The sequence below is a fragment of the Neurospora hispaniola genome (assembly GCF_033458365.1).
Source record: "Neurospora hispaniola strain FGSC 10403 chromosome Unknown B0T23scaffold_3, whole genome shotgun sequence".
In the NCBI taxonomy this organism is placed as follows: domain Eukaryota; kingdom Fungi; phylum Ascomycota; class Sordariomycetes; order Sordariales; family Sordariaceae; genus Neurospora; species Neurospora hispaniola.
The window spans coordinates 1,370,727-1,396,102 of NW_026944408.1; the positions used below are offsets into that span (position 1 = coordinate 1,370,727).

General features: G+C 53.1%; 9 protein-coding genes across 9 annotated transcripts; 4 read left to right on the forward strand and 5 right to left on the reverse strand.

Moving 5' to 3' along the window:
• Positions 1-118: 118 nt before the first annotated feature.
• B0T23DRAFT_376491 (DNA repair helicase RAD25) lies at positions 119-2,981 on the reverse strand. Its single transcript, XM_062836962.1, has one exon. It carries the CDS (start codon positions 2,730-2,732, stop codon positions 141-143), a length of 2,592 nt encoding a protein of 863 aa, XP_062693833.1. The 5' UTR covers positions 2,733-2,981; the 3' UTR covers positions 119-140.
• A 191-nt stretch (positions 2,982-3,172) lies between these two features.
• On the forward strand, positions 3,173-4,250 carry B0T23DRAFT_376493 (uncharacterized protein). The gene is made up of 3 exons (XM_062836963.1): positions 3,173-3,487; positions 3,622-3,665; positions 3,789-4,250. The coding sequence occupies exons 1-3, from the start codon at positions 3,456-3,458 to the stop codon at positions 4,118-4,120; spliced, it is 408 nt and encodes a 135-aa protein (XP_062693834.1). The 5' UTR covers positions 3,173-3,455; the 3' UTR covers positions 4,121-4,250.
• On the reverse strand, positions 4,251-5,896 carry B0T23DRAFT_376499 (proteasome component PRE6). Its single transcript, XM_062836964.1, has 5 exons — positions 5,537-5,896; positions 5,440-5,446; positions 5,316-5,368; positions 4,848-5,235; positions 4,251-4,780 (listed from the first exon to the last, which is right to left on the reverse strand). The coding sequence occupies exons 1-5, from the start codon at positions 5,565-5,567 to the stop codon at positions 4,450-4,452; spliced, it is 810 nt and encodes a 269-aa protein (XP_062693835.1). The 5' UTR covers positions 5,568-5,896; the 3' UTR covers positions 4,251-4,449.
• A 339-nt stretch (positions 5,897-6,235) lies between these two features.
• B0T23DRAFT_107816 (D-lactate dehydrogenase 2 mitochondrial precursor) lies at positions 6,236-8,254 on the forward strand. The gene is made up of 2 exons (XM_062831809.1): positions 6,236-7,962; positions 8,105-8,254. Exons 1-2 carry the CDS (start codon positions 6,340-6,342, stop codon positions 8,135-8,137), a joined length of 1,656 nt encoding a protein of 551 aa, XP_062693836.1. The 5' UTR covers positions 6,236-6,339; the 3' UTR covers positions 8,138-8,254.
• A 1,287-nt stretch (positions 8,255-9,541) lies between these two features.
• On the forward strand, positions 9,542-12,772 carry B0T23DRAFT_376505 (uncharacterized protein). Its single transcript, XM_062836965.1, has 4 exons — positions 9,542-9,878; positions 9,942-10,496; positions 10,575-10,730; positions 10,798-12,772. The coding sequence occupies exons 1-4, from the start codon at positions 9,819-9,821 to the stop codon at positions 12,301-12,303; spliced, it is 2,277 nt and encodes a 758-aa protein (XP_062693837.1). The 5' UTR covers positions 9,542-9,818; the 3' UTR covers positions 12,304-12,772.
• Positions 12,773-15,159: 2,387 nt separating this feature from the next.
• Positions 15,160-18,133, reverse strand: B0T23DRAFT_452439 (chloride channel; the record flags this gene model as incomplete). The annotated part of the gene is made up of 3 exons (XM_062841145.1): positions 17,206-18,133; positions 16,876-17,143; positions 15,160-16,823 (listed from the first exon to the last, which is right to left on the reverse strand). Exons 1-3 carry the CDS (start codon positions 18,034-18,036, stop codon positions 15,160-15,162), a joined length of 2,763 nt encoding a protein of 920 aa, XP_062693838.1. The 5' UTR covers positions 18,037-18,133.
• Positions 18,134-18,327: 194 nt separating this feature from the next.
• Positions 18,328-20,859, forward strand: B0T23DRAFT_335204 (DUF1941-domain-containing protein). The gene is made up of 2 exons (XM_062835795.1): positions 18,328-19,014; positions 19,083-20,859. The coding sequence occupies exons 1-2, from the start codon at positions 18,602-18,604 to the stop codon at positions 20,809-20,811; spliced, it is 2,142 nt and encodes a 713-aa protein (XP_062693839.1). The 5' UTR covers positions 18,328-18,601; the 3' UTR covers positions 20,812-20,859.
• Positions 20,860-22,984, reverse strand: B0T23DRAFT_335205 (RNA polymerase II-associated). Its single transcript, XM_062835796.1, has 2 exons — positions 22,524-22,984; positions 20,860-22,461 (listed from the first exon to the last, which is right to left on the reverse strand). The coding sequence occupies exons 1-2, from the start codon at positions 22,792-22,794 to the stop codon at positions 21,260-21,262; spliced, it is 1,473 nt and encodes a 490-aa protein (XP_062693840.1). The 5' UTR covers positions 22,795-22,984; the 3' UTR covers positions 20,860-21,259.
• Positions 22,985-23,886: 902 nt separating this feature from the next.
• B0T23DRAFT_107948 (RER1 protein) lies at positions 23,887-25,071 on the reverse strand. Its single transcript, XM_062831810.1, has 3 exons — positions 24,754-25,071; positions 24,272-24,689; positions 23,887-24,201 (listed from the first exon to the last, which is right to left on the reverse strand). The coding sequence occupies exons 1-3, from the start codon at positions 24,820-24,822 to the stop codon at positions 24,116-24,118; spliced, it is 573 nt and encodes a 190-aa protein (XP_062693841.1). The 5' UTR covers positions 24,823-25,071; the 3' UTR covers positions 23,887-24,115.
• Positions 25,072-25,376: the final 305 nt, after the last annotated feature.

The window sequence follows — 25,376 nt, forward strand, 5'->3', positions numbered from 1 at the left end:
ATATCCCCTTATAGCAATGAAATTTCTTCGCAGGCTTTATAAACACGGACGAACGAAAAAGGGAGCGCAAACAGAGAGCGAGAAAAGCAAGTACAAGCCACGCCCCCCCCCCCCCCCCCCCCAAATCAAGACGGTTTCTTCTAGCCCTGTCTCGCCAAAGCCCGACTCCTCTCCTTTTCCCTCTGCAGCTTCTTGAAGAAAGCGCTCTGCTCCGCCTTGGCGGCACCCTTCTTCTTCAACCCCTTGTTCGCCGCCTTGTTCTGCTCAATGTACGCCATATCCTGGCCACCACTGAGCTCGCCCAGGGTTCCAGCCATTCTCCGAACCGCCGCCGCTCTGCCCTTTGCACCACCACCCCTTCCGCGCCCAACCTTACCAAACAGATCGTCCGTCTCGACATCATCCTCGGCGCCCTTTTCGTTGTCGACCAGCGTGCGCTGCAGCAGCTCGCGCCGCTCCTGCGCCGTGGCAAAGGCCAGGTCGGGCGTGTTCTCGATGTTGGCCAGCTGCGTGATCACCTTGAAGGCGTAGCCCTGGTCGACCAGGAAGGCCTGGCGCTTGGACGAGTAGTACATTTCCTGCGTGTCTTTGGACACGAGCGAATAAAAGAAGGCGTTGAAGCCGACGTCGTTACGGCGCTTGGCTCGGAGGATACGGCCTAGGCGCTGGGCTTCCTGACGACGGGAACCGAAGTGGGAGGAGATCTGGATGAGACAGGTGGCTTCGGGCAAGTCGAGCGAGGTGTCGCCGATCTTGGAGAGGAAGAGCGTGTTGACTTGCGGGTTGTGCTGGAAGTTTTCGAGCACCTGCATGCGCTCGGCTTGGCCGGTGCCGCCGTAGATAAAGACCTTGTTCAGCTTGAGGGCGTATTGTTTTAGTGAGTACAGCTCGTCGGAGAAGACGATGATCTTGTCGCCGCGGGCTTCGTGGTAGTTGATCAGGTACTGGCAGGCTTGGAACTTTCGGGGGTTCATGGCGTAGAGAGTGCGCTTCATACGCGAGTTGGCACGAAGATACTCGTCGTAGAACTCGGTGGGCATGGGGCACCACACCTCTGCGCACTGGACCTTGGCGATGTGACCCTTTTCGGACAGCTCCATCCAGTTGGCCTCGTAGAGCTTGGGGCCGATAAGGAAGTTCAAGTGGGAAATCTTGTCGTCTTCTCTGAGCAGGGTGGCTGTGAGACCCAGCTTGGAGTGCGACTTGATGGAAGAAATAACTCTTCGGAAGACGTCGGCAGGGACGACGTGGACCTCGTCGAGAAGCATCAGACCCCATTCACGACTCTTTAGGAAATCCATCATCTTCTTGGAGTCGTGAGATCGTTCTCGGTTGTTGGTAACCATAGAATATGTAGTAACAATGATACCAGTATTACCAGAGAACTTGTTCTTGCTCTCAGCGGTAAAGACGGCAATATCGTCGGGGTTGATGTTGGACCACTTGAGGAACTCCTGGCGCCACTGCACGACGGACATACTGCTGGTACACAGGACGATGACACCCTTCTTGATGGTGCAGGCAGCCGTGATGCCGACCAAAGTCTTGCCTGCACCACACGGCAGAACAATGATGCCACTCTTTGCTCTGCCGTTACCAAACATTTTGCTAAGACTCTGCTCCTGGTACGGACGAATCTGTGTGTTTGGCCGCAAATCGATTTCCAGATCCGCGTTATTAGAGTCGTTCCTGAAGTCGTACTCTTCCAAGATGGGAAAGCCTAGGTCAAGACAGCGTCGTTGGACAATCTCGACGGCGGTTTCGGGGATCTCAAAGGCGTGGACGGCGTCCTTGTCGTCCTCGTCGTCTTCCTCATTGATGGCTGCGTAGAGGTCGGCCTCGTTAGTCGCCGCAGCGCCCGCGGTCCCGTCCTCGGCAGTCTTCTTGTTGCCAGACTTGTTGAGGTCTGCTTGGTTCACACCGGCAGCATCTTTTGTGCCGGGGATGACCAGGCCGCCCATGGTGGGCGCATAGGAGGTGGTAATATCACCGGAGCCCTGGACACGCCACTTTCCGATTACTTCATCGCGGAGCAGCTTCTGCAACAACTCGGCATCCGAGCTTTCTACAAAGTACTTGTTGTTATTTAGCACGAGTTTCACCTTGCCGTAGCTCTTTGTGCACGACTCAATGAAGAGGCGAATGGACTCGGGAAGGGGGGTCTTGAGGAAGCGATCCAGGGTATCTATAATGTCCTTTGACTGCAGACCAATGGACACACCAGCGTAGAGACTGTGTGCTGTCAACTGATACTCATGCAGGAAGTGCGGCCGTGACTTGGGCTCGGCAATGGTGACGAGGAAGTCGGTGACGCGGTCGGCGTCCGGGCTGAACTTCTCGAGGATGATGGTGCCCTTCTCCGGGTCGATCCACAGCGGCTTCTGGTCGTGGTCGGGTTTCAAGTTCAGATACGAAAAGTCGCGTTTCCCGCTGCCAAAGAACTGGGTGGCGCCGTCACGATGACTGCCGCCACCGTCCTGTCGGCTCTGGAAACGGCTACTATCGACGGCCCATGTATTGACAAACTCGTCGGCCTCGCGGGCAATCACCTCCTCCTTCCTCTTGATGGTCTCGTCGACGTCGTCGTCGTTCAAATCATCATCGCCGTCCGACTGGAACGAGCTCTCGAGGCTGCGGGGAGTCGCGGGGCCGGGAGTGGACAGGGCCGAAGTGCGGCCAGCTTTGGCAACGCCGGCCTGGGGGGCGCCGACCGCTTTTCGCTTGGGCGGCATTATATGACGAAAATGTGATCTCCTTTCTTTCTTTCTTGTCTCTGCTCTGTTTTATCTATTTCTAGCAGTTCAGTTCTAGAAGGATGGATTAGCAGGCGGACGAATGTAGAATGCCAGTGCAGTGGCAAAAAAAAGAATACAAGGTTGAAAGGACGGGAGTTTGAAATGGATGATGAAATTCCACTTTGTCTTTTGTACGCTACGGTAGATACCTGGCTCTACACAGAGGTATTGTAGTGTAGGGTACAAGTACAGGCCTTGTTTGCTTACACTGCGGTTACAGGTTGTCCTGTTATGGAAATTGTTAAGGCGACAGGGGCCAGACACGCTAGTTTAGTCATCAGCCACGCTTATTTTGTGGGGAAGCGAGTCTTCTGGAGCCAACCTGGAAGTGGAGGGAAGGAACCGTTCGTTCGGCGTTCAGTGCACTCCGTCGCAGGCTCCACCCGTGTCACCCGCTGTCCAGTCCGAAAAGCACCCCGCGTTGAGTGGTGGTCGGGTCGGGTCTGGTCTGGGTGGGTGGTCGAAGGGGGGGGCGACGGGACCACCGCGTTAAGTGTCGTGATGAAGTTCGGTGAACCCTTTTTTTCCCGGACGTGAACATTGGCGATCCAGGAGAACCGACGTCGAAAGAATCTTGGTGTCATACATACCACATAGAACCCAAAACCGACGAAATATCCAAAAATCAGGGATCAAAACGAGCCATCTACCTCTCTGCGCATGAGTAACCTCTTCCTGTCTGTCATCATGTGGTAAGTAAAACTCCCACCTGGCATGCCATGACTAGACACCTCGGCATGCCTTCCTTCTATGTTCCCCTTGTTTGCTCGTGTAGACCACCTCCAAGTCCACGAGCCGTCTGCTAACTAGAACCTCTTCTACCCAGTAAACACGTTCTCAACGCTCAAGTCTCCATCCGGTCACCATGCTGTACGTAACCTCAACCTCAAATAAACGAACCACCACGATTCCCTGTCACCATCATACAACAACATGGAACGTCGCAGCCATACATACATACATGACCTAACACTACACCCACCTCCTACGCAGGCCGCAAATGGTTCGACTGCCCCGAATGCCACGCCGAGTCCGAGTCGCACCCCCTTAAGAAGACGCTCGAGATGACGTTCGCCTGCAAAAAGTGCAAAAAGTGTTTCCGCAAGGATGCGACCGAGTTCGAGGATTCCGACGAATACTGCCCGCACTGCGACAACCACTACATCATCGAGGCCGTGACGCCCAAGGCCGCCCTCCGGGTCGAGGGCGAGGATGCGAGAATGGATGCGCGCATGCTGAAGGACGAGAGAGTCAAGCAAACGAAGAAGACCATGAACCAGATCTCGATATTTGACCCGGATGTGGACGCTGATAAGCTTGGTTGAGTGGTTGGGCTGTTGGAGTTGGAGTACGGGATTACAACGCAGCGAGGAAGGGAAAAAAGAGATACCATTTAGAGAAGCATATAATCAAGATGGGTGGCTTATTGTCACTCGCATCATATGGCACATCGCACCATCGTTCCGTCCGTTCAGGACCTTGCTTGGTCGTCATTCGTGGTATTACTTCTGTACCTAAAGGCGTCTTTCTATGTTTTTGAAACGTGGTACGCAGTAGCAGCAGCATCAAGACATCTCTGCTACATCATGCCATACCCATCTCCGCCGCCACAGACACCTTTACTCATTCGGCTTGCTCTCGCCAAACCCCCCCTTTAGTGGTCACCTGGCTCATCCTGGCTCCTGGTCAGTATGGCAGCAGTGCCCGTACCAGGAGTCCGGCCCTTCTTCTTCTTGTCCGCCTCCTCCTGCTTCTCCTGCTCAATGTTCTTGACGTAGTTCTCGATATCCTCCACAGGGAGCATCTCGAGCTCCTTGCCGGGAGCCATGATGGCAATCTCAATGTTCTTGGCGCCCGTCTGCACAACTTCGAGTAGGGACTTGATGGTCAGGCGGATCGTAGCCTCCCGGTCCATGTCGTCCTTGTAGTTGCGCTCGAGGAATTCGCGAACCGTCTTGCTTGACCGGCCGATGGCGTTGGCTTTCCTGCGGGGGTGTTAGCTCCATCCGTGCTCAGGACTGTCTGTGTGGTGGTAGGTTTGTGTGGACTGACCATGCAGAGTAAATGCCCGAGGGCTCGGTCTGGTAGAGTCTGGGAACATCGCTGCCGTTGTCGAAGCCGACGATCAGGGTGCTAATACCAAAAGGACGAACACCACCACTCTGTGTATACCGCTGCTGCACACCGGCAACATACTTTGTGATGTACTCAATCGTGACGGGGTCCTCAAGGTTGAGACGGTGCGACTGGGCTTCTAGGCGAGCCTTGTCCACCAAGATTCTGGCATCGGCGTTCAGCCCGGCAAAGGCGAGGCAAACGTGCTTGTCAACCAGGCCAATCTTGGAGGGGGTGATTCTTGTGTCTTGAAGCTTCATGGCCGACCTCTTTTCGCAACCAAGGACGACAACATCCTTGCCCTTTACGCCCACCGCGCAGGTACCTATGTGTATCTCCGCGTTAGATACCTGTAGGACCTCCAACCGAGCTGGGACAGTGTCGGGTCTAGGCGACAGCGCATACCTCTCTTGACAGCTTCACCGGCATACTCGACTTGGAAAACGTGTCCATCGGGACTATTCGAATGTTAGTTGGTGGGGTTCTCGGGGTTCGCATCGCATAACGTCGATATCGAGGTGTGACGGACCTGAAGACTGGATGAGGTTATGGGTTAGCGGGGCCATGATCGCGGCTGGGGCAGAGACATGGATGGACATGGGAATGTGGACGAGGTGATGATGTACCTGATAGAGCTCTGTCGTATCCGGACGCCATGGTTTACTGCTGGGTATCAATCGTGGTGTTGTTGGGTTGGTAAATCGGAGCTGATGCGCCGGGGAGATTAGGTAAATAACAGGACTGGTAGTGGTCGCAAGTATGGCAAGGAAAACAAAGCCGTGTTGTTGGTTGGCAAGTGGATGGACTGAAGTTGGGGTTCGGGATGGAGGCTGCGAAGCTGTGACGACTGACGACTTGAACGGGAGCTTCCACCTCTCAGCGTCAATGTCCCCTCAAACAGGCCCAAGCTCAGGGCAGGTACAACAGCGGGATACCTCTATGCCCCTGTAGCACTGTGGCAGGCGGGAACAACTGCGGGCAGGCAGGCAGGCAGGCAGGCGGGCAACGACGCGCTGCTGCTCTGAAAGGCCAGACCCTGTAGAGGTACCTGTCTTCTCTTGGCTATCTAGTGTACGAAAACAACAGCTTGACAAATGCCAGTAGTATGGAGCACTAACAGAATTCGCCACATGTCATCGCATCTCATTGTTAGTTCCTTATCAGTTGAAAGACTTTTTGACTCAGTTCTGCTTCAAGCGTAGTCAGCTAACCCTGGTGAAAGTCATTGACACCACAGCCAACCCTGGTTGGTGTTCCAGAAAGTCTACACTGGAGTTCCCAAGGACGGGAGAAGGAAGCAATTGGTGAATACAGCGATATCGGGAACAAGGACGACCAGGTTCTCAAAATACCTGTAAGAAAGTTTCCGTTTTCTTTTTTTTTCCTGTTCTCTCTTTGCAACTCCAGAGACTAGTCCATCATCACCAACATGGCCTGCCGACATCGGTCCTCGACGACAACTCTCGCCAGACTGGCCAAGCCAGCAAGACTCACTCCCAGACTGAGCACTCAGCCCCAGCTTCAGTCCCAGGTTGCGTCGGCGGTCCGGTGCTTCAGCAGCTCTCGTCCCCGCCAGCTCAAGGAGACAAGATGCCAGCAGGGCAAGTTCACCAGCGAGACCTACCCTGAACTCAAGAGGGATCCTCGCTATGGTCAGGTCACCAAGGAGCATGTCGACTACTTCAAGGGTCTTTTGGGCACCGAGTCTGCTGTCATTGATGGCGTGACCAACGAGAACGCCACCGATGATATCGAGCCCTTCAACAGCGATTGGATGCGCAAGTATCGTGGCCACTGCAGACTCGTCCTCAAGCCAAGCTCGACTGAGGAGGTCAGCAAGATCCTCAAGTACTGCAATGACAACAAGCTGGCTGTCGTCCCCCAGGGCGGCAACACCGGTCTCGTTGGTGGCTCCGTCCCCGTCTTCGATGAGATTATCCTCAACATGGGTCGCATGAACAACATCATCGAGTTCGACGAGGTTTCCGGTATTCTGACTGTCGAGGCTGGTGCCATTCTCGAGGTTGTTGACCAGTTCCTGGCCAGCAAGGGCTACATCTTTCCCTTGGATCTCGGTGCCAAGGGTTCGTGCCATATCGGCGGCAACCTCTCAACCAACGCCGGTGGTCTCCGTCTCTTGAGGTACGGAAGCTTGCATGGAACGACCCTCGGTATCGAGGCTGTCCTTCCTGATGGCACCGTTGTCGATGATCTCTGCAAGTTGCGCAAGAACAACACTGGCTACGATATCAAGCAGCTCTTTATTGGCTCTGAGGGCACTATTGGTGTCATCACCAAGGCTGTCATCCAGTGCCCCCAGCGCCCCAAGGCTCAGAACGTAGCCTTGTTCGGTCTCGAGTCCTATGAGGCTGCCCAACAGGCCTTCCGCGAGGCCAAGGGTCACTTGTCCGAGATTCTCTCTGCTTTCGAGCTCATGGACGCTGGCAGCCAGGCTCTTGTGCGCCAAGTTACCAAGAAGAACTCGCCTCTCGAGGGCGAGTACCCCTTCTACTGCTTGATCGAAACCAGCGGATCCAACTCCGACCACGATGGTGAGAAACTCCAGACCTTCCTCGAGGACGTCATGGAGAAGGGCATCGTTGTCGACGGCACTCTTGCCCAGGACGAGACCCAGGTCAAGGCTCTTTGGAGCTGGCGTGAAGGCATCACGGAAGCTCTTGGTCACCTTGGTGGTGTGTACAAGTACGATGTCTCCATCCCTCTCCCCGAGATGTACCAGCTTGTCGAGGACACCAAGGCCCGCGTTGAGGAGGCCGGCCTCCTCGGTGACACGGATGAGCACCCGGTGCGTGCTGTTGTAGGATACGGACACATGGGCGACTCCAACCTTCACCTTAACGTGTCTACCCGTCGCTTCGACGAACGGGTGGAAAAGGTTCTTGAGCCTTTCGTCTACGAGTGGATCTCCAAGCGTCAGGGCAGCATCAGCGCCGAACACGGTCTTGGCCTCGCCAAGAAGAAGTACATTGGGTACAGCCGTACTCCCACCATGGTCGGGTTGATGAAGCAGCTCAAGGACCTCTATGACCCGGTAAGTTGATGAGCCTATGACACACCCTGGTTTCTTGCCCCGCCCGCCACCAGCCCTACTGCCCCTAGTTCGACCCCGGAATCACATCGCCCTCAACTGCGGCCCCAAATTATGACCTCCTGCTAACCAGTGATTCTCTCAGAACGCCATCTTGAACCCTTACAAGTATATCTAAAAAGCCCACACCTTTGTTCATTTGGATGAAAACATCATTTCTTCCAGATCCTGTATTTATGCGGCGGTGACTCGCTCGACTTCCACCTGGACGGATTCTCTCCTGTCCAACATACCCTTCAGGAGTCAGAGCGGGTTCGGGCCGGTGATACCACTTCAAATTATATTCCCCCTGAGCCTTGTTTATCCGCCTTGCAGCCATCTCCTTTTGTTTATTCAGGTTGGCTTGGTAATCATGATGGACGTTCATTGCAGTCAATCATGTCGTCAACGACCGCCCATCACTGCAGATTCTCTCGAACTGTGTAGTCGGTGCTCCCGAAGGCGTAGTCTTTGGCTTGGTAAGCTGATTGGCCGCAGAGCGAGTAGTGAGCAAAGCACCACATCACACATCTCAGCGAACGAGAATCGCCGTCAGGCTTCAAAACACCGGACAGTCACCATTGACGACGCCAGTCCTCGTACACTATATACCTGTTTCCGCTTAGTGGCCAATCACAAGCCGACATTCCTCTTACATACCACCTTCCATGCCATTCCGTCTGACCAGCCCCATCCGTCAGCCCGTATGCTGCCTGCCTATCCCAGTTGCCGAACCCCTGTGGGCTGATTTCTCCTTAGATGCAGCCCTACAGAGCCCCCTTCGAGCCATTGTTATACTTCCAAGTAGTTACTGGGCCAAAAGCCACATCTGGGGGCTTGTTGCCGCTCTTGCATCGAAGCCAAATGACTCGTTGCTGCCGACCGAGAACTACATGCTTGGTTAACCGTTGCCGCCATGCCATCTATATATGTGATCCTACATGCCATCTTTCCCGGGTCCCCCCACCCCCCATGTCATCGAGCACACTCTATGGGAAGGCTTACGAGATACGTACACCGAGGGTGGACTCTACAAAACGCATCTGCGCAACCAAGCCCTCTGCGTGACCGGCTCCATCCCCCAGAGCTCTCTTTGGTTCCGGCATTGTGTAGGTGGTGTGCCAGTCGAGTGATGGCGTCACCCTCTCGGAGTCCTCCCGACAAGCGTCTTGGGCCCTAGGTAGCCGCAGAAAACGCATTACTGAACCGACAGAAGAGAATATTTCCAGGCAATCTGCTCAGTTTCCTCGGTATAAAACGACAGGTCCGTTTCCAAGAAAGTTCTTCTGATCATGAGGCTGCCTCGGCCGTGACTCGGAGAAGGCTGTACTCTCTCATGGTTGGTTCACTTTGGTCATTGAAGGTTTTCTCATCCCATACGAGAAACGGTCAGCCAGCGTTTCCTACTCATCAGCCTCGGGTGGCTGTCTGCTTCCAACTGGTCAGCAGATACTGATCAAGTTTTGTACTGTATATCAAGGCCTCAGGCCCTTACCCTTTTGGCTGACCTCTTATGCCTGATCTGTCCTACCTATTTGCCTGCCTGCCTGCCTGCCTGCCTACCTCTGACTACTACCTATCTGCTACCTTGCGGTTGGACCCCCATCACACACACATAACGGGTCTACCCATCAGCAATAGTTCAAGAGCTGAGTGAACCGCACCGCTGTAACTTGTCAACACTGTTTGGTAGATACTTGTCTCGTCTTTTCGGGTTTCTTCCCCTTTCAGACACTCGTTCAAGAAGAATCAGAAACAAGCAAATCTACCCCTTTCCATTGTCCTGTTACTATCTTCATCATCCAAACTACTTGATAAAGATGGTCGGAGTTCCCGGAAAATACAAGGGCTGCAATTCTTGCCGCGTCCGGAGAGTCAAGGTAAGAACCATATCCATCCCCGCAGTGGCAGCTTTCTTGTGAGCAAGCAACTAATGCAACTAGTGTGACAACGAACGACCCTTTTGTAGGAAGTGTATCGATAGTGGTCGCGAGTGTCTTGGCTATAAGCGTGAAACCGTCTTCATTGTCGGAACCATCGAGGACGGCGGGCGTTGTTCGTCTCATCCGCCAAGGGTCATCAAGTCCAAGAAGGCCAAAGCTTCAACCTCATCGAAAAGTGGAGGAGAGGAAGATAGGGAGACTCCGCGGCAGAGGCATCAGAAACATCGTAATCTGGAGCTCTTTCCGGATCAGCCGCTCCAGTCGGTCTGGGACGACTTGATCATGCTGTCCACGAGCTCGGGGACGAAGTACAACGTACAGTTTACGGCTCTGAATACTCGGCTTCAGAATGTTGTCCGCGGTAGTGGCGGCAACAGAGAGGCTACAGGCGAGTTCATTGTGAGCTCGATGGCGGATTACGAAGTCTCGAATGTACAGCTTGATTTCAGTGGCCAGGACTTCGAGCTGAAGTCACAGTGTTTGATTAGTTTACCGGGAAGCCAGGACAGAGATCCATACATGCCATCGATCGGCTCATGCATCATGCTTTACGAGGTGAGATATTTCATTGTGATAATAACAATCAAGTACGGGATAAAGTTGTGTTCATAACACTAACAGAATCTACAATAGCACAACAACTCGACTCTCCACACGAATCTCTATAGCAGCCAGTCACTGATCAAGAATTCGGGCGCTCAAAGTGATCCCATTAGACGCGCAGGGCCAGAGAAATTCCAGACATTCCCTAACCATCACTTCTTTGTCCGAGTCTACCGGCCTAATGCTGTGAGTCCCCATCCGAGTGCTGATAGCAATATGATTCGGAAACATTCGACTAACCACTGTCTGTTAGATCCTGACCGCACTGCTCAACCGCACCCCGACTTTTCTCGAATCCGCAGAATGGACCTCCACTCCCTGGGAGAAGCACCCCAAGTCCATCCTTGATCAGCTTTTCGACATAATCACCCTCCTACCTCGCAACCTCTGGCGAGCAGACCGAGTCGCCGAAGAAGTGCCCACGCTTGCCCGTCGTCAGCGTGCTCAAGACCTCTTGATTAGCTGTCTCAACATCGAACGACAACTCAACGCCTGGTCTTCATCCTTCAGCGCCGAGAGAACAACCGCTATTTCACGCCAGACAGCCGCTGTCATCACACCCTCCTCGTCCTCAACATCGATGTCAGACTACGGGCAATCTCCGGCCTTCCAAACAACTCTACCAACCACAACAGCAACCTACCCTTACTTCCCCCCTTCCTCATCACCCTGTTTCCAGTCCCATTCCCACTCTTACTCCCAAACCCAACCCTCCTCCCATTCCCACCGCCGCTCCTTATCCAATTCGACTTCCATATCCCACTCCAGATGTACCCCCTCCCCCACCCCCTCCGCCTCTGCTTCCTCCCCACGCTTCCAACCCTACCTAACAACCTCCCCTCATTCTCGCTCGCATAAACCCCTCCAACAAAGATCTCGCCGCACCTCTCCATCCTTCACAACTCGCCCAACCACTCCTTACGGCTATTCGGCAGGATACCCCTTCACCAAACCCCCCTTAACCTTCCCCACCTCCCAGCTCGCCCTGTCCTATATTTTGTATTGCACCAGCCTCATGCAGCTCTACCAGACAATCGAGCGCGTATACTGGAGTATCTTCGAGCCGTTAGACCTTACCGACCTTCCTACCGGAAACCACCTGCACAGCAGTATCCAGTTACAGATGCAGGCGCAGATACAACAGCTTCCAGTTGATCTCATCCCCGACCCGGCGAGGTACGGAAGTAAGGCGGTAAGGGAATGGGCAGAGAGGGCATGTAGGAGCTTGGAGTTTGCATTGAACAACAACATTAACAACACTGGTAGTGGCGGTGGCAGTGGCGGTGGCGGTGTCGACCCGGAACTGTTGGCTTATCCTCTTCGTGTGGTAAGGGCGTTTTATGAGAGTTTGGGGGCTACTCCTACTTGGGAGAACCTCGGTGTTGGCATGGGCGTGGATGTGGACATGATGGGGGTTGATGGCATGGGTATGGGCATGGGCATGGGCATGGGTATGGAAATGAACATTGGCATGAATCATCAGAATATGATGACTGGCGGGATGGGAAGTATGAGTTACTCGGCAGGTATGGAAAACTTGAATATCTTCTCGACGACGCCCACGCCCACGACGACGACAGCGGCAATTATGATGCAACAACAACAGCAACAACCTCAGGCACCGCCGCCGGACGGCAGACTGGAGGTTATGTGGTGCGATCAGTTTAGGGAGAGGTTGAAAGTTAGGGGGGCGGAGATATCCAGCTCTATTGTGGGTGAAGGAAAGAAGTGGAGGGAGATTGCTGCTTTTGGGTATTGAGGCCAGACAGGCAGATACGGGAATGAGACAAAGACGGGTGGTGTACGGGTTATTAGATGAGAACACGATGCAATGATGGAGATCAGGGGCTGGCTTTTCTTTACTCTATCTTGACTTTTCTCCGTCCATTTTTCTTTTCATTCCAGGGGACATAAACAAATAAGATACTTACCGGCTGGAACACGCTGGGCCTCGCGAGAGGTTTGAAGAAACGTATTGGGACGGTAAAGGACGGTTTTGCGTTTGCTTTTTGGGGTTTTGGGACACTGCTTTTTGTTTATAGTTTGCTACTGTGCTGTGTTTATCAGTGGTTTTTCTCAAATGGAAACTCGCTCTTCTCATGTCGTGAATTTTCTCCAATTTTGCTACCTTGTACTGGCATGATCTACTTCCATTTATGTGTTCTTTTCCTCTTCTTTTGCCATAAATGCGATAACTACCATAGAAGCCTGCCAAATTCGGACTCGGGTAGCTACAAAATCTGCCAGAATCAAGCACTTGAAGCAACATAACGCACTGGTGAGGACCTCCGGATCTGACCTATTGAGAAGCTGTTACAGTCTGGAACTTTATTTCCACCTAAATTCGGCATTTGCACATATACCCGAGTCCCCATTCTGGCAACTTTCTACGATATCGAATTTGTCTCTACGGCTCTAGTACCCCGAAACCCAAATCGAACTTTGCCTCTCCTCGGTCATACCACTCGCTGTCTCACACGTGGTGGATCAACAAAAGTATCAAGATCTTGTGCTCACGCCTGACACATTTGCCACCTTGGCTTCTTTCACCGCAGGCTAACAGCGGCTTATGTGTACTAGATCCCTTGGTAGGCCACTCACACCTACCTACCTACCTACCTACCTACCTACCTACCTACCTACCTACCTACCTACCTACCTACCTACCTACCTACCTTACCCATCTATTTCACGCAGACATAGCACACACGACTAAACACCAAAACGGTGAGACTTGGTTGTCAACCTCATTCCTTTTCCTTCTTTGGGATAACCCCACTCGATGAATATCTACCTACCTATCTACCTACCTACTTTAAGCCTTTCTTCACAACATGTACCCAACACAATACAAAAGTGTTTATAAAGAGTATTTATGTGGAAACCATCACACGACCAATACGTGAACGAAACACAACGAAACGAAATACCTACCTTACCTTACATAAGCCCCCCCCCCACGAACAGCCATGTGCAGCCCTCCATTACCCCAGAGAACCAAACCGGATGACGGCTCGGCGTGGCTGCGACTGTGAATCTCACACCGCAACACACACACACTTGCATCCGCGAATCTAAGTACCTAGGTTGATCTAACATAACCTAATCATTCTGTAATGGTCACATTCAATAATGCAAGGAGTTGGTGCGTCGCCATAGCCAGGTCAGGCATTACTGAGACCAAAACCAAGACCAAGACCAAGACCGCTTGTTCATTCTAGGCACGTACCTAGAGTGAGTGTCAGTCGGTCGGTCAGTAAGACGAAAGTGTAAGGCGTTCGTCGTGTCGTGGGGGGAGGGGGGATCAGGATGTTAGACTAGGGTTTCATTGAATCTGACAGTGACTGACTGCTATGGGAGTCACAGCCTTGTGGAAGTGGGTAGCTAGGTATGTGTTGATGCTTAGAAGTACTTGTTGCTTTTAGTACCTCTAGGTATGTTAGGTAGTGAGGCTGCAGGAATAAGACGAGTGCACTTGTTCTGGTGGTTGTTTGTTGGGTTATGTTGCATGACAGGCTGTTGTCATGGTCCTTACAGTCATCGGATTATACATAACCCCCGGACCAAAAAGCCGAGTAGTCATCGTATCTACGTTTTCGTAAGATGACGAACGAGGCTTACGAGTTTGGTAGTATATCTGCGGAGACCAGAAACAGAGTTCTAGTATTCCGATGTGATGGGAATTCCGCAGTGATGTCAGGTACGGCATTACTAACACACTCCCTTTTTTCTTTTTTCCACTCGCTGTTTTCTTCCCAACTACAACTCTTCCCATCTCCACCTCCGTTTTTCGTTCACCGTTGAGAAGGGAATGAAAGCGACATGTCTTTTATCCATTATCGTCCCCGTTTTTTGTTTTTTACCTAGTTCGGTACATATTACTACTCATTTACCGAGCTGAGGTGTGCTGTTTGATGTGGCTTCGTCTTCATGTATAGGTACACCATTGCTTACCAACTGTTATGGCAACCTTGTCACCTTGAAACGAATATTCCACTTATCCAGTTGATTAACCCACACTTGGTACTTGTCACTTGAGCCGCGTACTTACCTTCGTTGTGACAAACCCATAATTCGGAATCGAATACATACGCAGTATACGTACAAGAACATGTGATTGGCTGACTGTGACGAACTTGGGAACCTGAGAGTTGAGATGTGACAAAACAAGAATCCTTTTTGTCCTGCTATGTGCACCAAAACACACTCCAAGCGCCGATAACAAGAGATTCTCACCTCGGCGTTTCCGTGCAGATAATTGTGAGAAGAGACTGAAGAAAGGAAAATGTGGTTGCTCGATTTGCAGAGCAACGGCGAGGCATACGAAGAGACTGACACTTAGCTTACTGTGTTCTTAGCATGCCGTTAATCTGAATATGGTTATGTGTTGGTTGCTGGGTTTCGGGGTTTGACGGTTGACGGTTGCGGTACCCGGCCAAGCGGTTAATTTGATACCCAGGTCGCCGAGTGAGGGACGCTAGATGATGCAAGTACCAGCCGGCTCCGACATTCATGTACATCGACGGACGCTGAAGAGACATTACAAGCTACAACCGCTATTATAAGCACCCCAACCGCTCGGTATCACCATCTTCAAGCAAACCCACATCCTCATCTACAATATACTCCCCTGACTACTCCCCGCAAAACTCCCACTCCTCCCTTCCCTCGTCCCACCCTGCCCCTGGAAATAATCCCTCCTCTCAACACCCAACAGCCCAGCACTCTCTCCCCTTCCCTCCTCCCTCCCCAGCCCACTCCCCATTCTCCCACTGCCAATACCCCCCGCACCCCCCGCTCCGACAGCATCCCTCACCCGCTCCTCCGCCCCATTCATCACGTGCCACACATCCTTCCTCGTCAATAGTCCCTGCAACACTCCCCTCTCCGCAAAAAGCACATACCGCACCCCCAACTTCTGGAAATAGCTCACCGCCAGATGTAACGGGCTCCTACCGGGAAGGGTCAGGGGCGTCTGGTCCATCCACGGTCTTAGGTCAAGAGTAGTCAACGGGTCCGCAAGCGGCTGATGACTGAAGAAGCACTCGGTTTCGGGCGGTAGGTTCGAGGCTCTTCCGCCGGGAGAATAGAGAACGTAGGATAATTCGGCGCGGGAGATGTACCCCAAGAGCACCGCGTCGCGCGGGTTGGAGATGACGGGGTACCCGCGGTAAGGTGTGGTTTCGAGGATTTTCTGTAGTGAAGCGATCGTGTGCCCCGTGGCAGTGAGGACGATGAGGTCCGAGTCCAAGCGGGTCATGATTTGACTAGCTGGCACGTCGGGGATCAGCGGGCTCAAGTCTTCGCCCGAGTTGTTGGGGTCCAGGTAGGGGTACGAGTTGAAGTGGATCCAGGACTCGTAGATGCCTCTGCGAGAAAAGGCGTCGCCGACCCATTTGGCGATCATGACGGAGATCATGATTGGTAAAACATAAGTCAAAGCGCCGGTGAGCTCAAAGGTGATGACGACTATGGAGACGGTCATACGGGTTACGCCCGTGAGAAAGGCGGCAGCGCCGATGATGGCGTAGGTGCCGGGGGTGATGCAGGGGATGTCGGGCTCGCATTGGTGTAGGAAAAGCGGGAAGTTCGGGGCGGCGCGCTGGAAGAGTTCCATGAGGATTCCCAAGGCACGGCCGGTCAGGGCGCCGATGGCCATCGAAGGGAGGATGATACCGGCGGGGATTTGCAGGCCGAAGGTCACGGCGGCGAAGAAGAAGCCGAGGACGGCGGCGAAGATGAGTAGGGTGATGGTGCCGAAGGAGGCGGCGCCTGTCTTGCAGAGACCGAATTGGTCATCGACGATCTTGGCGCACTCGGTGAAGAGGTTGGAGACTAGCTCGGAGGTCTGGGCGCGCATGTAGTGGTTGGGGTAGTTGATGAGGGCGGTTAAGCCCGCGACGATGGCGACTTGGGTGACGGGACCGGGAAGCCACCTGGTGGATTTCTTCCATTCGGCGACGCGCATGTTGGCTTTGATGAAGAGACCGCCGTAGACACCGCCTAGGATGCCCAGAAGGACAAAAGGGACAAGTTCAAAGCCGTGCCAGCCAGACGAGTACTTGACTTGGTAAAGCACCAGCTTGCCGGATCTGAAGGGGTCGAGGGCCTGGAGAGTAACGGCAGCCGTCATGGCACACACGAAGCTCTGCCACATGGTTTTGTCGGGGAAATAGTAGGAAAGCTGTTCAAGACTGAAGAGCACGCCGCCGATAGGGGAGCCAAAGGCAACGGATATTCCGGCGGCAGCCGCTGCGGACAAAATCTCCCTCTTGCGTGCTGTCGGGGGTTAGCTTAGGACGTTGATAGGTGGATTTACTACACTACATACCTTCATTATTATTGATACTTGGAAAGAGCTTGATGAAGACGTTTGCGCAACAGCAGGCGACATGAACCAAGGGACCTTCTTTGCCCAACCACATGCCGGACGCAACAGCAAGCACAAGACCTAGCGACTTTGTCACCAAGGTCTGGATTCCTAGAAACCTGCGGATGACGAAGCCTCCTAGGACAGTCTTGATTTCGGGGATACCACTATGTTTAGCATAGATGGCATATTCCTTGACCAAGATGGCAGCAGAAACGGCAAAGGATAACTGTAGCTTAGATCAGCTGGGGTTGCCTTCATATCTTGTCGGACTTTGGGGGGAAAGCATACTGCCAGGAGTACGTAGAAGAAGTACTCGAGGAACCACTTGCCGCCTCCTGAGTAAATACCAAAAGCCTTTGCCCAGGGATACCAGCCCTGGCATTGGGCATGGTCCTCATAACCCAAGCAACATGAGCTCTTGCTCAGGTGAAAGGCTCCGCCGTCCACAGTTGAGCAGAATCCGAACTTGAGATCCGCCAGCCAATCGGTGGCTACATCGATGGCGGCAGCCAACAGACCGGCAGCCAGACCAGTCAACAGCAGAACAATCCAGACCTGGCTGTTGTCGAGGAGCAGGCGGATCCAGCCCACGAGACTGTTGGAGCCGGAAGATAGCATTCGCAGTCTTGAGCGTTCCTTGGTGTACTCGAAGATCCAGTCGATGGCGGTCAAGTCCTCGTAGCCAACTCTCCTTCCCGGGCCTTCGACATACCAATCCATGGGCCCGCCATCTTTTGACCCAGACTGAGTGCCATCCAAGCGGGTGTTTGACGTAGGTGATGGTCGGCCAGGGACATCGTGAGAGTTCCGAGGAGACCGTCCACCAGTGAAAGCTGAGAAGAGCCGCGATGGCTGTGAGAAGACGGATTGCTTTTTTTGTCTGCGCTTGAACGACATGGGCTGGTTCAGGTCATCTCGCAGAGGATCTTCATCGAGGATCATGTCGTTGTCATGATTGTTGTTGTGGTCATCATCCTCGCCCAAAAGATCCAACTCGTCCCGGTCATCTTCAATGGTTGCGCGACGGTGTTCTTCCCACTCGTGTTGGCTGTCAAATGCTGCTGGGGTTGCCGAACTGGAAGGATACCCGTCGTCCATCATCGCACTTCTAGAAGCCATGGTAAATACAATGACAGAGCATTTCCCATTCTCGTCTCAGACAGAGATGCCGGTAGAGGGGATGTCGTCTTGTTCCTGGCTTCATTAGGAGAGTTTGTCCAGCAGTGAGGCGTAGTGAGATGGCGGCGCTGTGAGGCCTGATAAGAGCATGTTCTTATCGGGGTGCATCAGGGACATGCACAGCATTGACAGGGCCAAGCCTGCTAACGCTTGGCGGTTCTGGAGTTAAGCACCTTGCCAAGACCCAAACCCACTTGATGGAAAATGCCAAGCCTTTTACATCAACGACGTCCCTTCTCTTCTTCCATTTTCTGTGAGTGCATTGACTTTCATCCCTAAAGGATTGTGACGTGGAAAAACATCTAGGAGATATTCTTAAATTCAAAACTGAATCTGAACTTTCGGCTTGTGTGGGAATCAAAGTGGACAATCTCCCGTACAAACTAATTGTCCAGCAGCAAGCCGTGAACTTCGTCATCTATCCATCATCCGTCTTCCAAATCCACAACCTCAACTCAACACCCACTCACGCAAAGAAATCATAGACATCACAAACAAATATATCATGAGTGAACCAACCCAACAATCCGTCATGAATGAACCAACTCAACAACAAACCGGGCAGCCTGATCCCATACAAAATGCCCAAACTCTCCTCAGAGCAAAGGACGACACCTCCCGCTTTGTGGGCCTCGCCCTTCTCAAGTCAGTACTCGACAACTCGGAAGAGTTGAGAAACAACCAAGAGGCAGTCCGCGGTCTCTGGAAGAGCGTTCCGTCAAAGTTCCTGGATCGGCTAATCAAGACCGGCTCGCGTCAGCAGTCCCAGTCCGAAGGGGGAAACAAGAATGCCCGGGACATGCTAGATTTGGCCGTGGCCATCATCCACACCTTTGCCGCTCTGGTGCCCGAGGAAAATAAACGAGACTCGAGGTTTACCGAGAGGATACCACATTTGGTGGCCTGTCTTTTGAACTGGTGAGTTTTTTTTATTGTACTTGTATCAATCATTCACTCACAAGTCCCCAAAACTAACAATGAAACAGTTCAAACGAGACGACCAAGATGGTCCTAGAAACCCTCTCAGCCCTCGTCACCACGCCAGACGGCGCCAAAGCCTTCATCGCCCTAGACGACGTCACCACTCTGATCGAAATCGCCCCCTCACAGCCCTTAGTCCTCGACATCTTCTTCTATGCCTGGCTAAACGTTACGAATTCATCCGTCTCCTCCTCCGCCAAAGACAAGGACCTCCTGCGGACCAAGATCGACCACACCATCACCGCTCTCGTCTCCTCCTTCAAGGGCACCGACGCCGTCACCCTTCTCGACTTCCTCGCCAACCTGCTCCCCCGTCTTGAGCCCCAAGTCCTACCGCAAAACCCTCAATGGCTACCCACTCTCAACCTCTTCATCCGCAACCTCGTCTCCAGCCGGCCTACCCCCGTCGGCCGCGCCGCTTATACCAACCTCTCTGCTGCCCTACTGGAAGTTTACCCCTCTGTCGCTCCGCAACTGCTCTTCACCGATGACCCTTCAGGCAAAGGCAAATCCAAAGCCAACCCAACCGACGACAACAAACCCTTCTCGTACCTCCTCATTTCCATTCTCCTAATCGACATCCGCTCCACGGCCCCGACCCTCTTATCCCAACTCAACAGCCCTTCCTACCCTCAATCCTCCCGCCGCCTAAGCTCCGCATTCAACATCATCTCCCACTACCTCGGCTTCCTCCTCCGCTCCCTCGACCCTTCCTCCGACTCTTCTTCAGAGTCCCACTCCCACTCCCACTCCCTCCTCCCGGACCCCACCTTCCTCCTCAAACTCCGCACCTCCCTCTCCGAGACCTTTTCCCTCACCCTCGAATTCCTCCGTGACCGCTACGACGCCAGCGTAGCAGGCGCCATGGGCCTGGACCCGTCCGCCCGCTCCTCCGCCGCTTACAACGACTCCTCTTCTGCCTCGGGCGGCGTCTCCCACTTGACTCTCTCCTGGGAAAGTATGAAAGACAGCGTCGAGCAAGACCCGCTCATCCTCGCAGCCATTCGCGCGCTGGCCATCTGGCTACGGGAAGACGACAACGAGCAGCTCCGCAAGGAAGCAAGTGGGTTAGGCGATTTATTCATCGATCTATACCGCCACAGCTGTCATCAACCTGACCAGAAGAAGAATGACCAGAAGTTGTTGGATTTCCGAAGACCGGTGTTGATGGCGTGGGAAGGGCTGGTGGAAGAACGTAAGGGGGTTGAAAGTTTCTTGGCGAATGGGGGGTGGCAGGCCTTGGCTGATGATTTGGTGGGGATCCTTCAGTCTACTACTAGTACTTCTTCTTCTTCTTCTTCTTCTTCTTCTGGGGAAGTACTAGTGGACGAAGTGGAAGCAGCAAGAGGTACAGAAATCGTTCGCGTTCTACTGCAAGTTGCTGAACTAGAGAGGCCTGGCCCAAAAGAGGAGTGGTTGGATTTAGTCACCAAGGTGGCGGCGTGGTATATTCCCGAGGAGGAGGAGGAGGAGGAGGAGGAAGGCGATCAAGACGTGGAGATGGTAGGCAAGGAATCGAAGCTGGTGGTGTATGAGTTCCAGGTTGCTACGCTGCAGCTCGTTACGGCCTTGTTGGCGGGCAGTCATCCGGGGGTGCAGAGACGGTATGTGCATTCTACCAGCGCGGTATTGGGGATTGCGAGGGTGCTGATGGGGAAGGTAAGGAAGGTTGGGGATGGGGAGCTGGTCGAGGCGTTGGAGGATGTGTTGGCGACGTTGGGTGGGTTGAGGTAGATTGGTAGATCGTGTGGGTGAAAAGTCATGGGACAGATGGAAATAAGGAGGAGGGGTTGGAAATAGGGAGACTGAAAGATACCCAATTCATTTTATTCCGTACCACTGATGCTAGGTACCCTGTCCTCTTTTTATCACGTCTGACACTATTATTGTGTTCCAGTCAATGTAAGCATGTGCTGCTCCTTCCTTGCGACCTTTGCAGTAATAATGCTGGGTTAACTACAAGCCGCTTTCCACAATACCTTCCCTTCAAAAATGACGTTGAGGGTTACGCCGCCCACGGCACGGAGAGCTCTCATCTGTTTCTAAACTGAACTCTTTTCTTACAAATCCTTCAGAGGAGCCTTTTAGAGTGAGCGCTTTTCTCACGACAGCCTCTTCCTTCACGACATCCTTTTTCATCCACCGGGCTCTCCTCTTCACTGACGTTTTTGGTGGTTCATGTCTAGTAGTCGTCCTCGTCATCCGTGTGGCGGCGGGGACTATCCGCCTTCTCAGAAGCATCTCTCTCACGTCGCCTATCCTCCTCCTCCTCCTCCTCATCATGACGCTCCGCTTGCCCCTGCTGCTCCGTCTGCTCCTCCTGGTACTCCTCGCTGACACCAGAGTATCCGATCGGGTTAAGCTCGAATTGCTTGATATCAGCCTTGAGGCCCTCATGCGGCTCATCGATTGTTACGTGCAACTCGTCAGGGAACCTCTCGCTGTCGTCGGCTATCTTTTGTGCAATGTTGCGAGTGCGCTGATTCCGGAGGGTGCTGCGCTGCATAATGGGATAGTAGTACATGCCCCTCTGATCGGTGGTGCTGTCGCCCTCTCCCACGTCGTCGCGGAACGCCAAGATAACTTCGCCATTGTATTTCGTGTCGTGATCGTACTCGGTCTCGGCCGAGGTCTCGTAGGGGCGCAGGCGGGGGAACACAAAGTGCGGGCCCTTGCCGTCCTTGTGTGGGTATAGACCTTCAGAGTCGCGGTCCGGGTTGTCGACGTCGAATCTCGCGCGGAAAAGATTACTTTCCTTGGCATCCGAGGGAAGAAATAGGTTGTAGTTCATCATGGAACTAGGGGCAGGATGGTTCTGTGGGTCTTCATTGTGTAGCTCTTGCGCCAGCTGGAAGGCTTGTTCTTCGGCTTCACTCCGCTCAATGGGCTTCAAGATGCCCGCAAGTATGCGAGGATCATACTTGTCGCTCGAGTTAACGGGGTTGGTGGTGAACTTGACCGTCACGTAAGCACCAGAGTCGGGGAATGCCGTGGTGTCGGGGAGTAGAGGGAAAGCATCGATGCATTTGACGTTGCGCTTGGTCGGATGCCTGACCTTGGTCTTGTCGGCCAGATTGGCTGCGGCAATATCAAAGCTCTTCTCAATACGGCGACGGATCCAGGCGGGAGTGCCCTTGTCGGGCTCGGGAGAGGCCTTGCGTTTCTGAGGTCGCTTAAGGGCGTTGTCCTTGTTGGAGCTATTGGAAGAGCGGTTGTTGAGGAAGACATTGTCCCTCTTGACTTGTACGGAAGCGATATATTCGGTGCGGCGGAGGAAAGATACCGACTCGGTGCCGATCTTAGGCTTGCCGAGTGTGTTGAGTGGTCTGAGGAGAAGACGATCGTGTGGGTGAATAGGTGGCGGGGGGTTCTGTGCAGAGATGGCTGCCCATTATGTTAGTATACTAGTTCATGTGATCAACGCCTAGGTAAAGAGGGATACGCACCATCCTCGTTGCCGTCAAAGACACCTGGCATGCCGACCAGGTCTAGAGGCATACCGAGCTCGGCATCGACCTCGATGTTTAGGGGCTGCTCACGCGCAAGGCGCGAGGCAAAGCCAGGATTGGTGTATTGGCCGCTCGACAGGCCCGTGCTGGGGATGTTGAGCAGCTTGGGCGGATTAGGAGGGGGTGGTAGAGCATTGGAGTATCTGATTCTGGCGATGTAATCTTGGTGGATCATGCGCTCTTCGCGCCCTCGTGGGTGTTGCGACATGGTGTTTGTCTGTGTTGTGTGATTATATGATGATGTCGTGTGGATGTGGGTGGCTGTGAAAACCGAGTCGGGTTAAGATTGATGATTGTGGGTTGAGTTTAGACGGGAGTCGGAGCTTCGAGAGCAAGGTGATGAAAGTGGTCGCAGCGAAAGTGAGTCGCGGTCGAGATGCAGGTGAAGGCGCGGTTGCGTTGCGTTGCGGTTGCGGGATGGTGTGTGCCAACGGACAGGGGCCGGGACACTGGGTTAAAAAAAAATGGAGACAAGGCTGGTGGTTGGTCAACTGGTTGGTCAAGCTCGTCCTGGACAAAATAGTTGAGACCTTTGACATTACCTAGTATACCTTGGGTATGTATGCTCCTACTACGCATCCAAGCGTCTTTGTTACACCTCTGATCTTGAATATTAGGCGATTTCTGAATACAAATATCCACATGGGTCTCTAGCCGATGTCGATCGAATTGTTGTAATCCATATCACAGTCTTGCAACGGCCTTCTTTTGTTTATTCTTCAATAAATCTTGACGAGCGGTAGCGGACTCGTTTACCTAACATGTTGGTTGGTCTCATCAATTTTGTCCCGGACGAGCCAAGTAGCGTGTACGCTTCCATTCTGTTGGAGGTTCCTGTCACTGAGGATCGCCTGGCTGTGCCGGCCGCAAAGAAAAAGTGGGCCCCACGCAGCCTTAAGGTTCCCTTCTCTACAACTTTGTTGATTTCCATTCATTGACCCCTGAATATCGGGCTATGCCATGGTTTTGACATTATTGGCAGCATGGCATGGCGAGAGACTTTTTGTACATTTCCAGCTGCATATTCAATTCCAGCTGACATTATGGTTAATTATTTTGGTCTCTAAGTGATATCCTGTATGGCCTGCTTCCAGACACCGCCATGGTTTTTTTGTTGTCGTCCGTCCGTTCTCTTCACTCATGGCGTCTGTGAAACTACTAATCAAATGTGAGATAGTTCAGAACCCCCTCTTGCATCCATCCATCCATTCGTTCATCCATCGACTGTTATGGCAACAATCAGAAGGCCAACCACCCCGTATCCCAGCCCAGGCGTCAGATTAGAAGAGTATATATGAAAAAAATATACATGATAGTTGCTCATCGTCATAAATGCTCCATCAACATGGCGCATTCCCCCGTCATTAGTACATTGAGAAGTTCTGTCTTTCTTTCTACAGCGTTTGACCTGAATTTGGCCCGCGAAACACTTCCTTCTCTCCCCGGACAGCGCAAAAGTGTCAGAGACAGACTAGCTGCCCTGTCTGACAACCAGCAACATCAATCAACTTGGGCAACAGCAAAACTGCTTAGTTGCTGTTCTTGTTGTACCGCGCCTTGCCAATGGTGAAGGGGACGTAACGGTACTTGATCATGTGCTGAATTTGCTTGCGCACTGTTTCTTATCGTTAGCGGCTGTTCATAGTTTCAAACAAGAAAGAGCTTGACAGGGGAATGCAACGTACTGGTGAGGATGAAAAGCATGAGCCAGTACATAACCAGCACGGGCCAGAACACGGGAATGTTGAAGATCTCGAACCAGCTGCAGAGGAAGGAAATGGCAACAGCGCGGGTGGCCGAATGCCAAAACTTGAACTCGGGAAGGCGGCGGATGAAGGGCCTGAACTCCTCGTCCTGCTTGGTGGGGAGGGTACCGACAGAGCCGTCCTCCATTTCCGTGTCGAGCGCGTCACTCGAGGGGTCGAACTTGGGCGTGAGGAAGGCGAGGAAGAGGTTGAGAAGGTAGATGCCGAGGGCATAGGCGACAATGTACCAGCCTTGTGCCACGAACACCCGCACGAAGAAGAGAAACAGGGCGACGCCGGTGCCAACCCATCGGTACGTAACATAGGGCGTCGACTGATCGAGGAGTGCTTGGTATTGCTGAAAGGGCCCAACTGTGTTAGCCAACATGACAGTCGCAAAAAGACAAGAGCAGTAAACGCACTCTCTGGAGCTTGTTGCTCTGTGCAGTGAAAGTGCCAAAAGGCGTCATCGGCTCCTCCGCGGTCTCCATTGCGACGTTGTTGGTAAGGGTGTAAGTGTAGCTCGTTTTACTTCGTTGATCGATCGTGTCTCGCTGGTATATCGTGTCCAAAACCGTTTGATTGGGAGGTGTAGGTGGAAAGGTGTTCGTGGGTTGGTGATTGCAAAGGGAAGACGAGAGATGTTGGCAGAAGGGAAAAATGATTGTCGGACACTGCGCATGTAGGGACGGTAGCTGTACACTATACTACACTAGCAGCAGCACGGGCACCGTACCTTGTAGGGTAAGACAGCACTCCAGTTTCGTTGCGCGTATCAAGCAGGGGCCGTTATCCCAAGGGAATGACGAAGACGGGGGGCCGCCGATTGGGGGAGGGACACCTTTTTCCGTGGCGGGCAAGCTGGCATCAGCCACGCAACACAAGCCTAGACCTGGCTCGTGAAAAGGGGTGGAATTTGTTGGATTGTGGCGTTGACGGTATTCCCTCGTTAGCCTTGAAGCCGAACAGCCCGAAAAGTGTGGCTGGTGATGGACGTCTTTGAAACCGTGGAAACGGCCCGCTCCCCCAAAACAAGAAAAGCAAA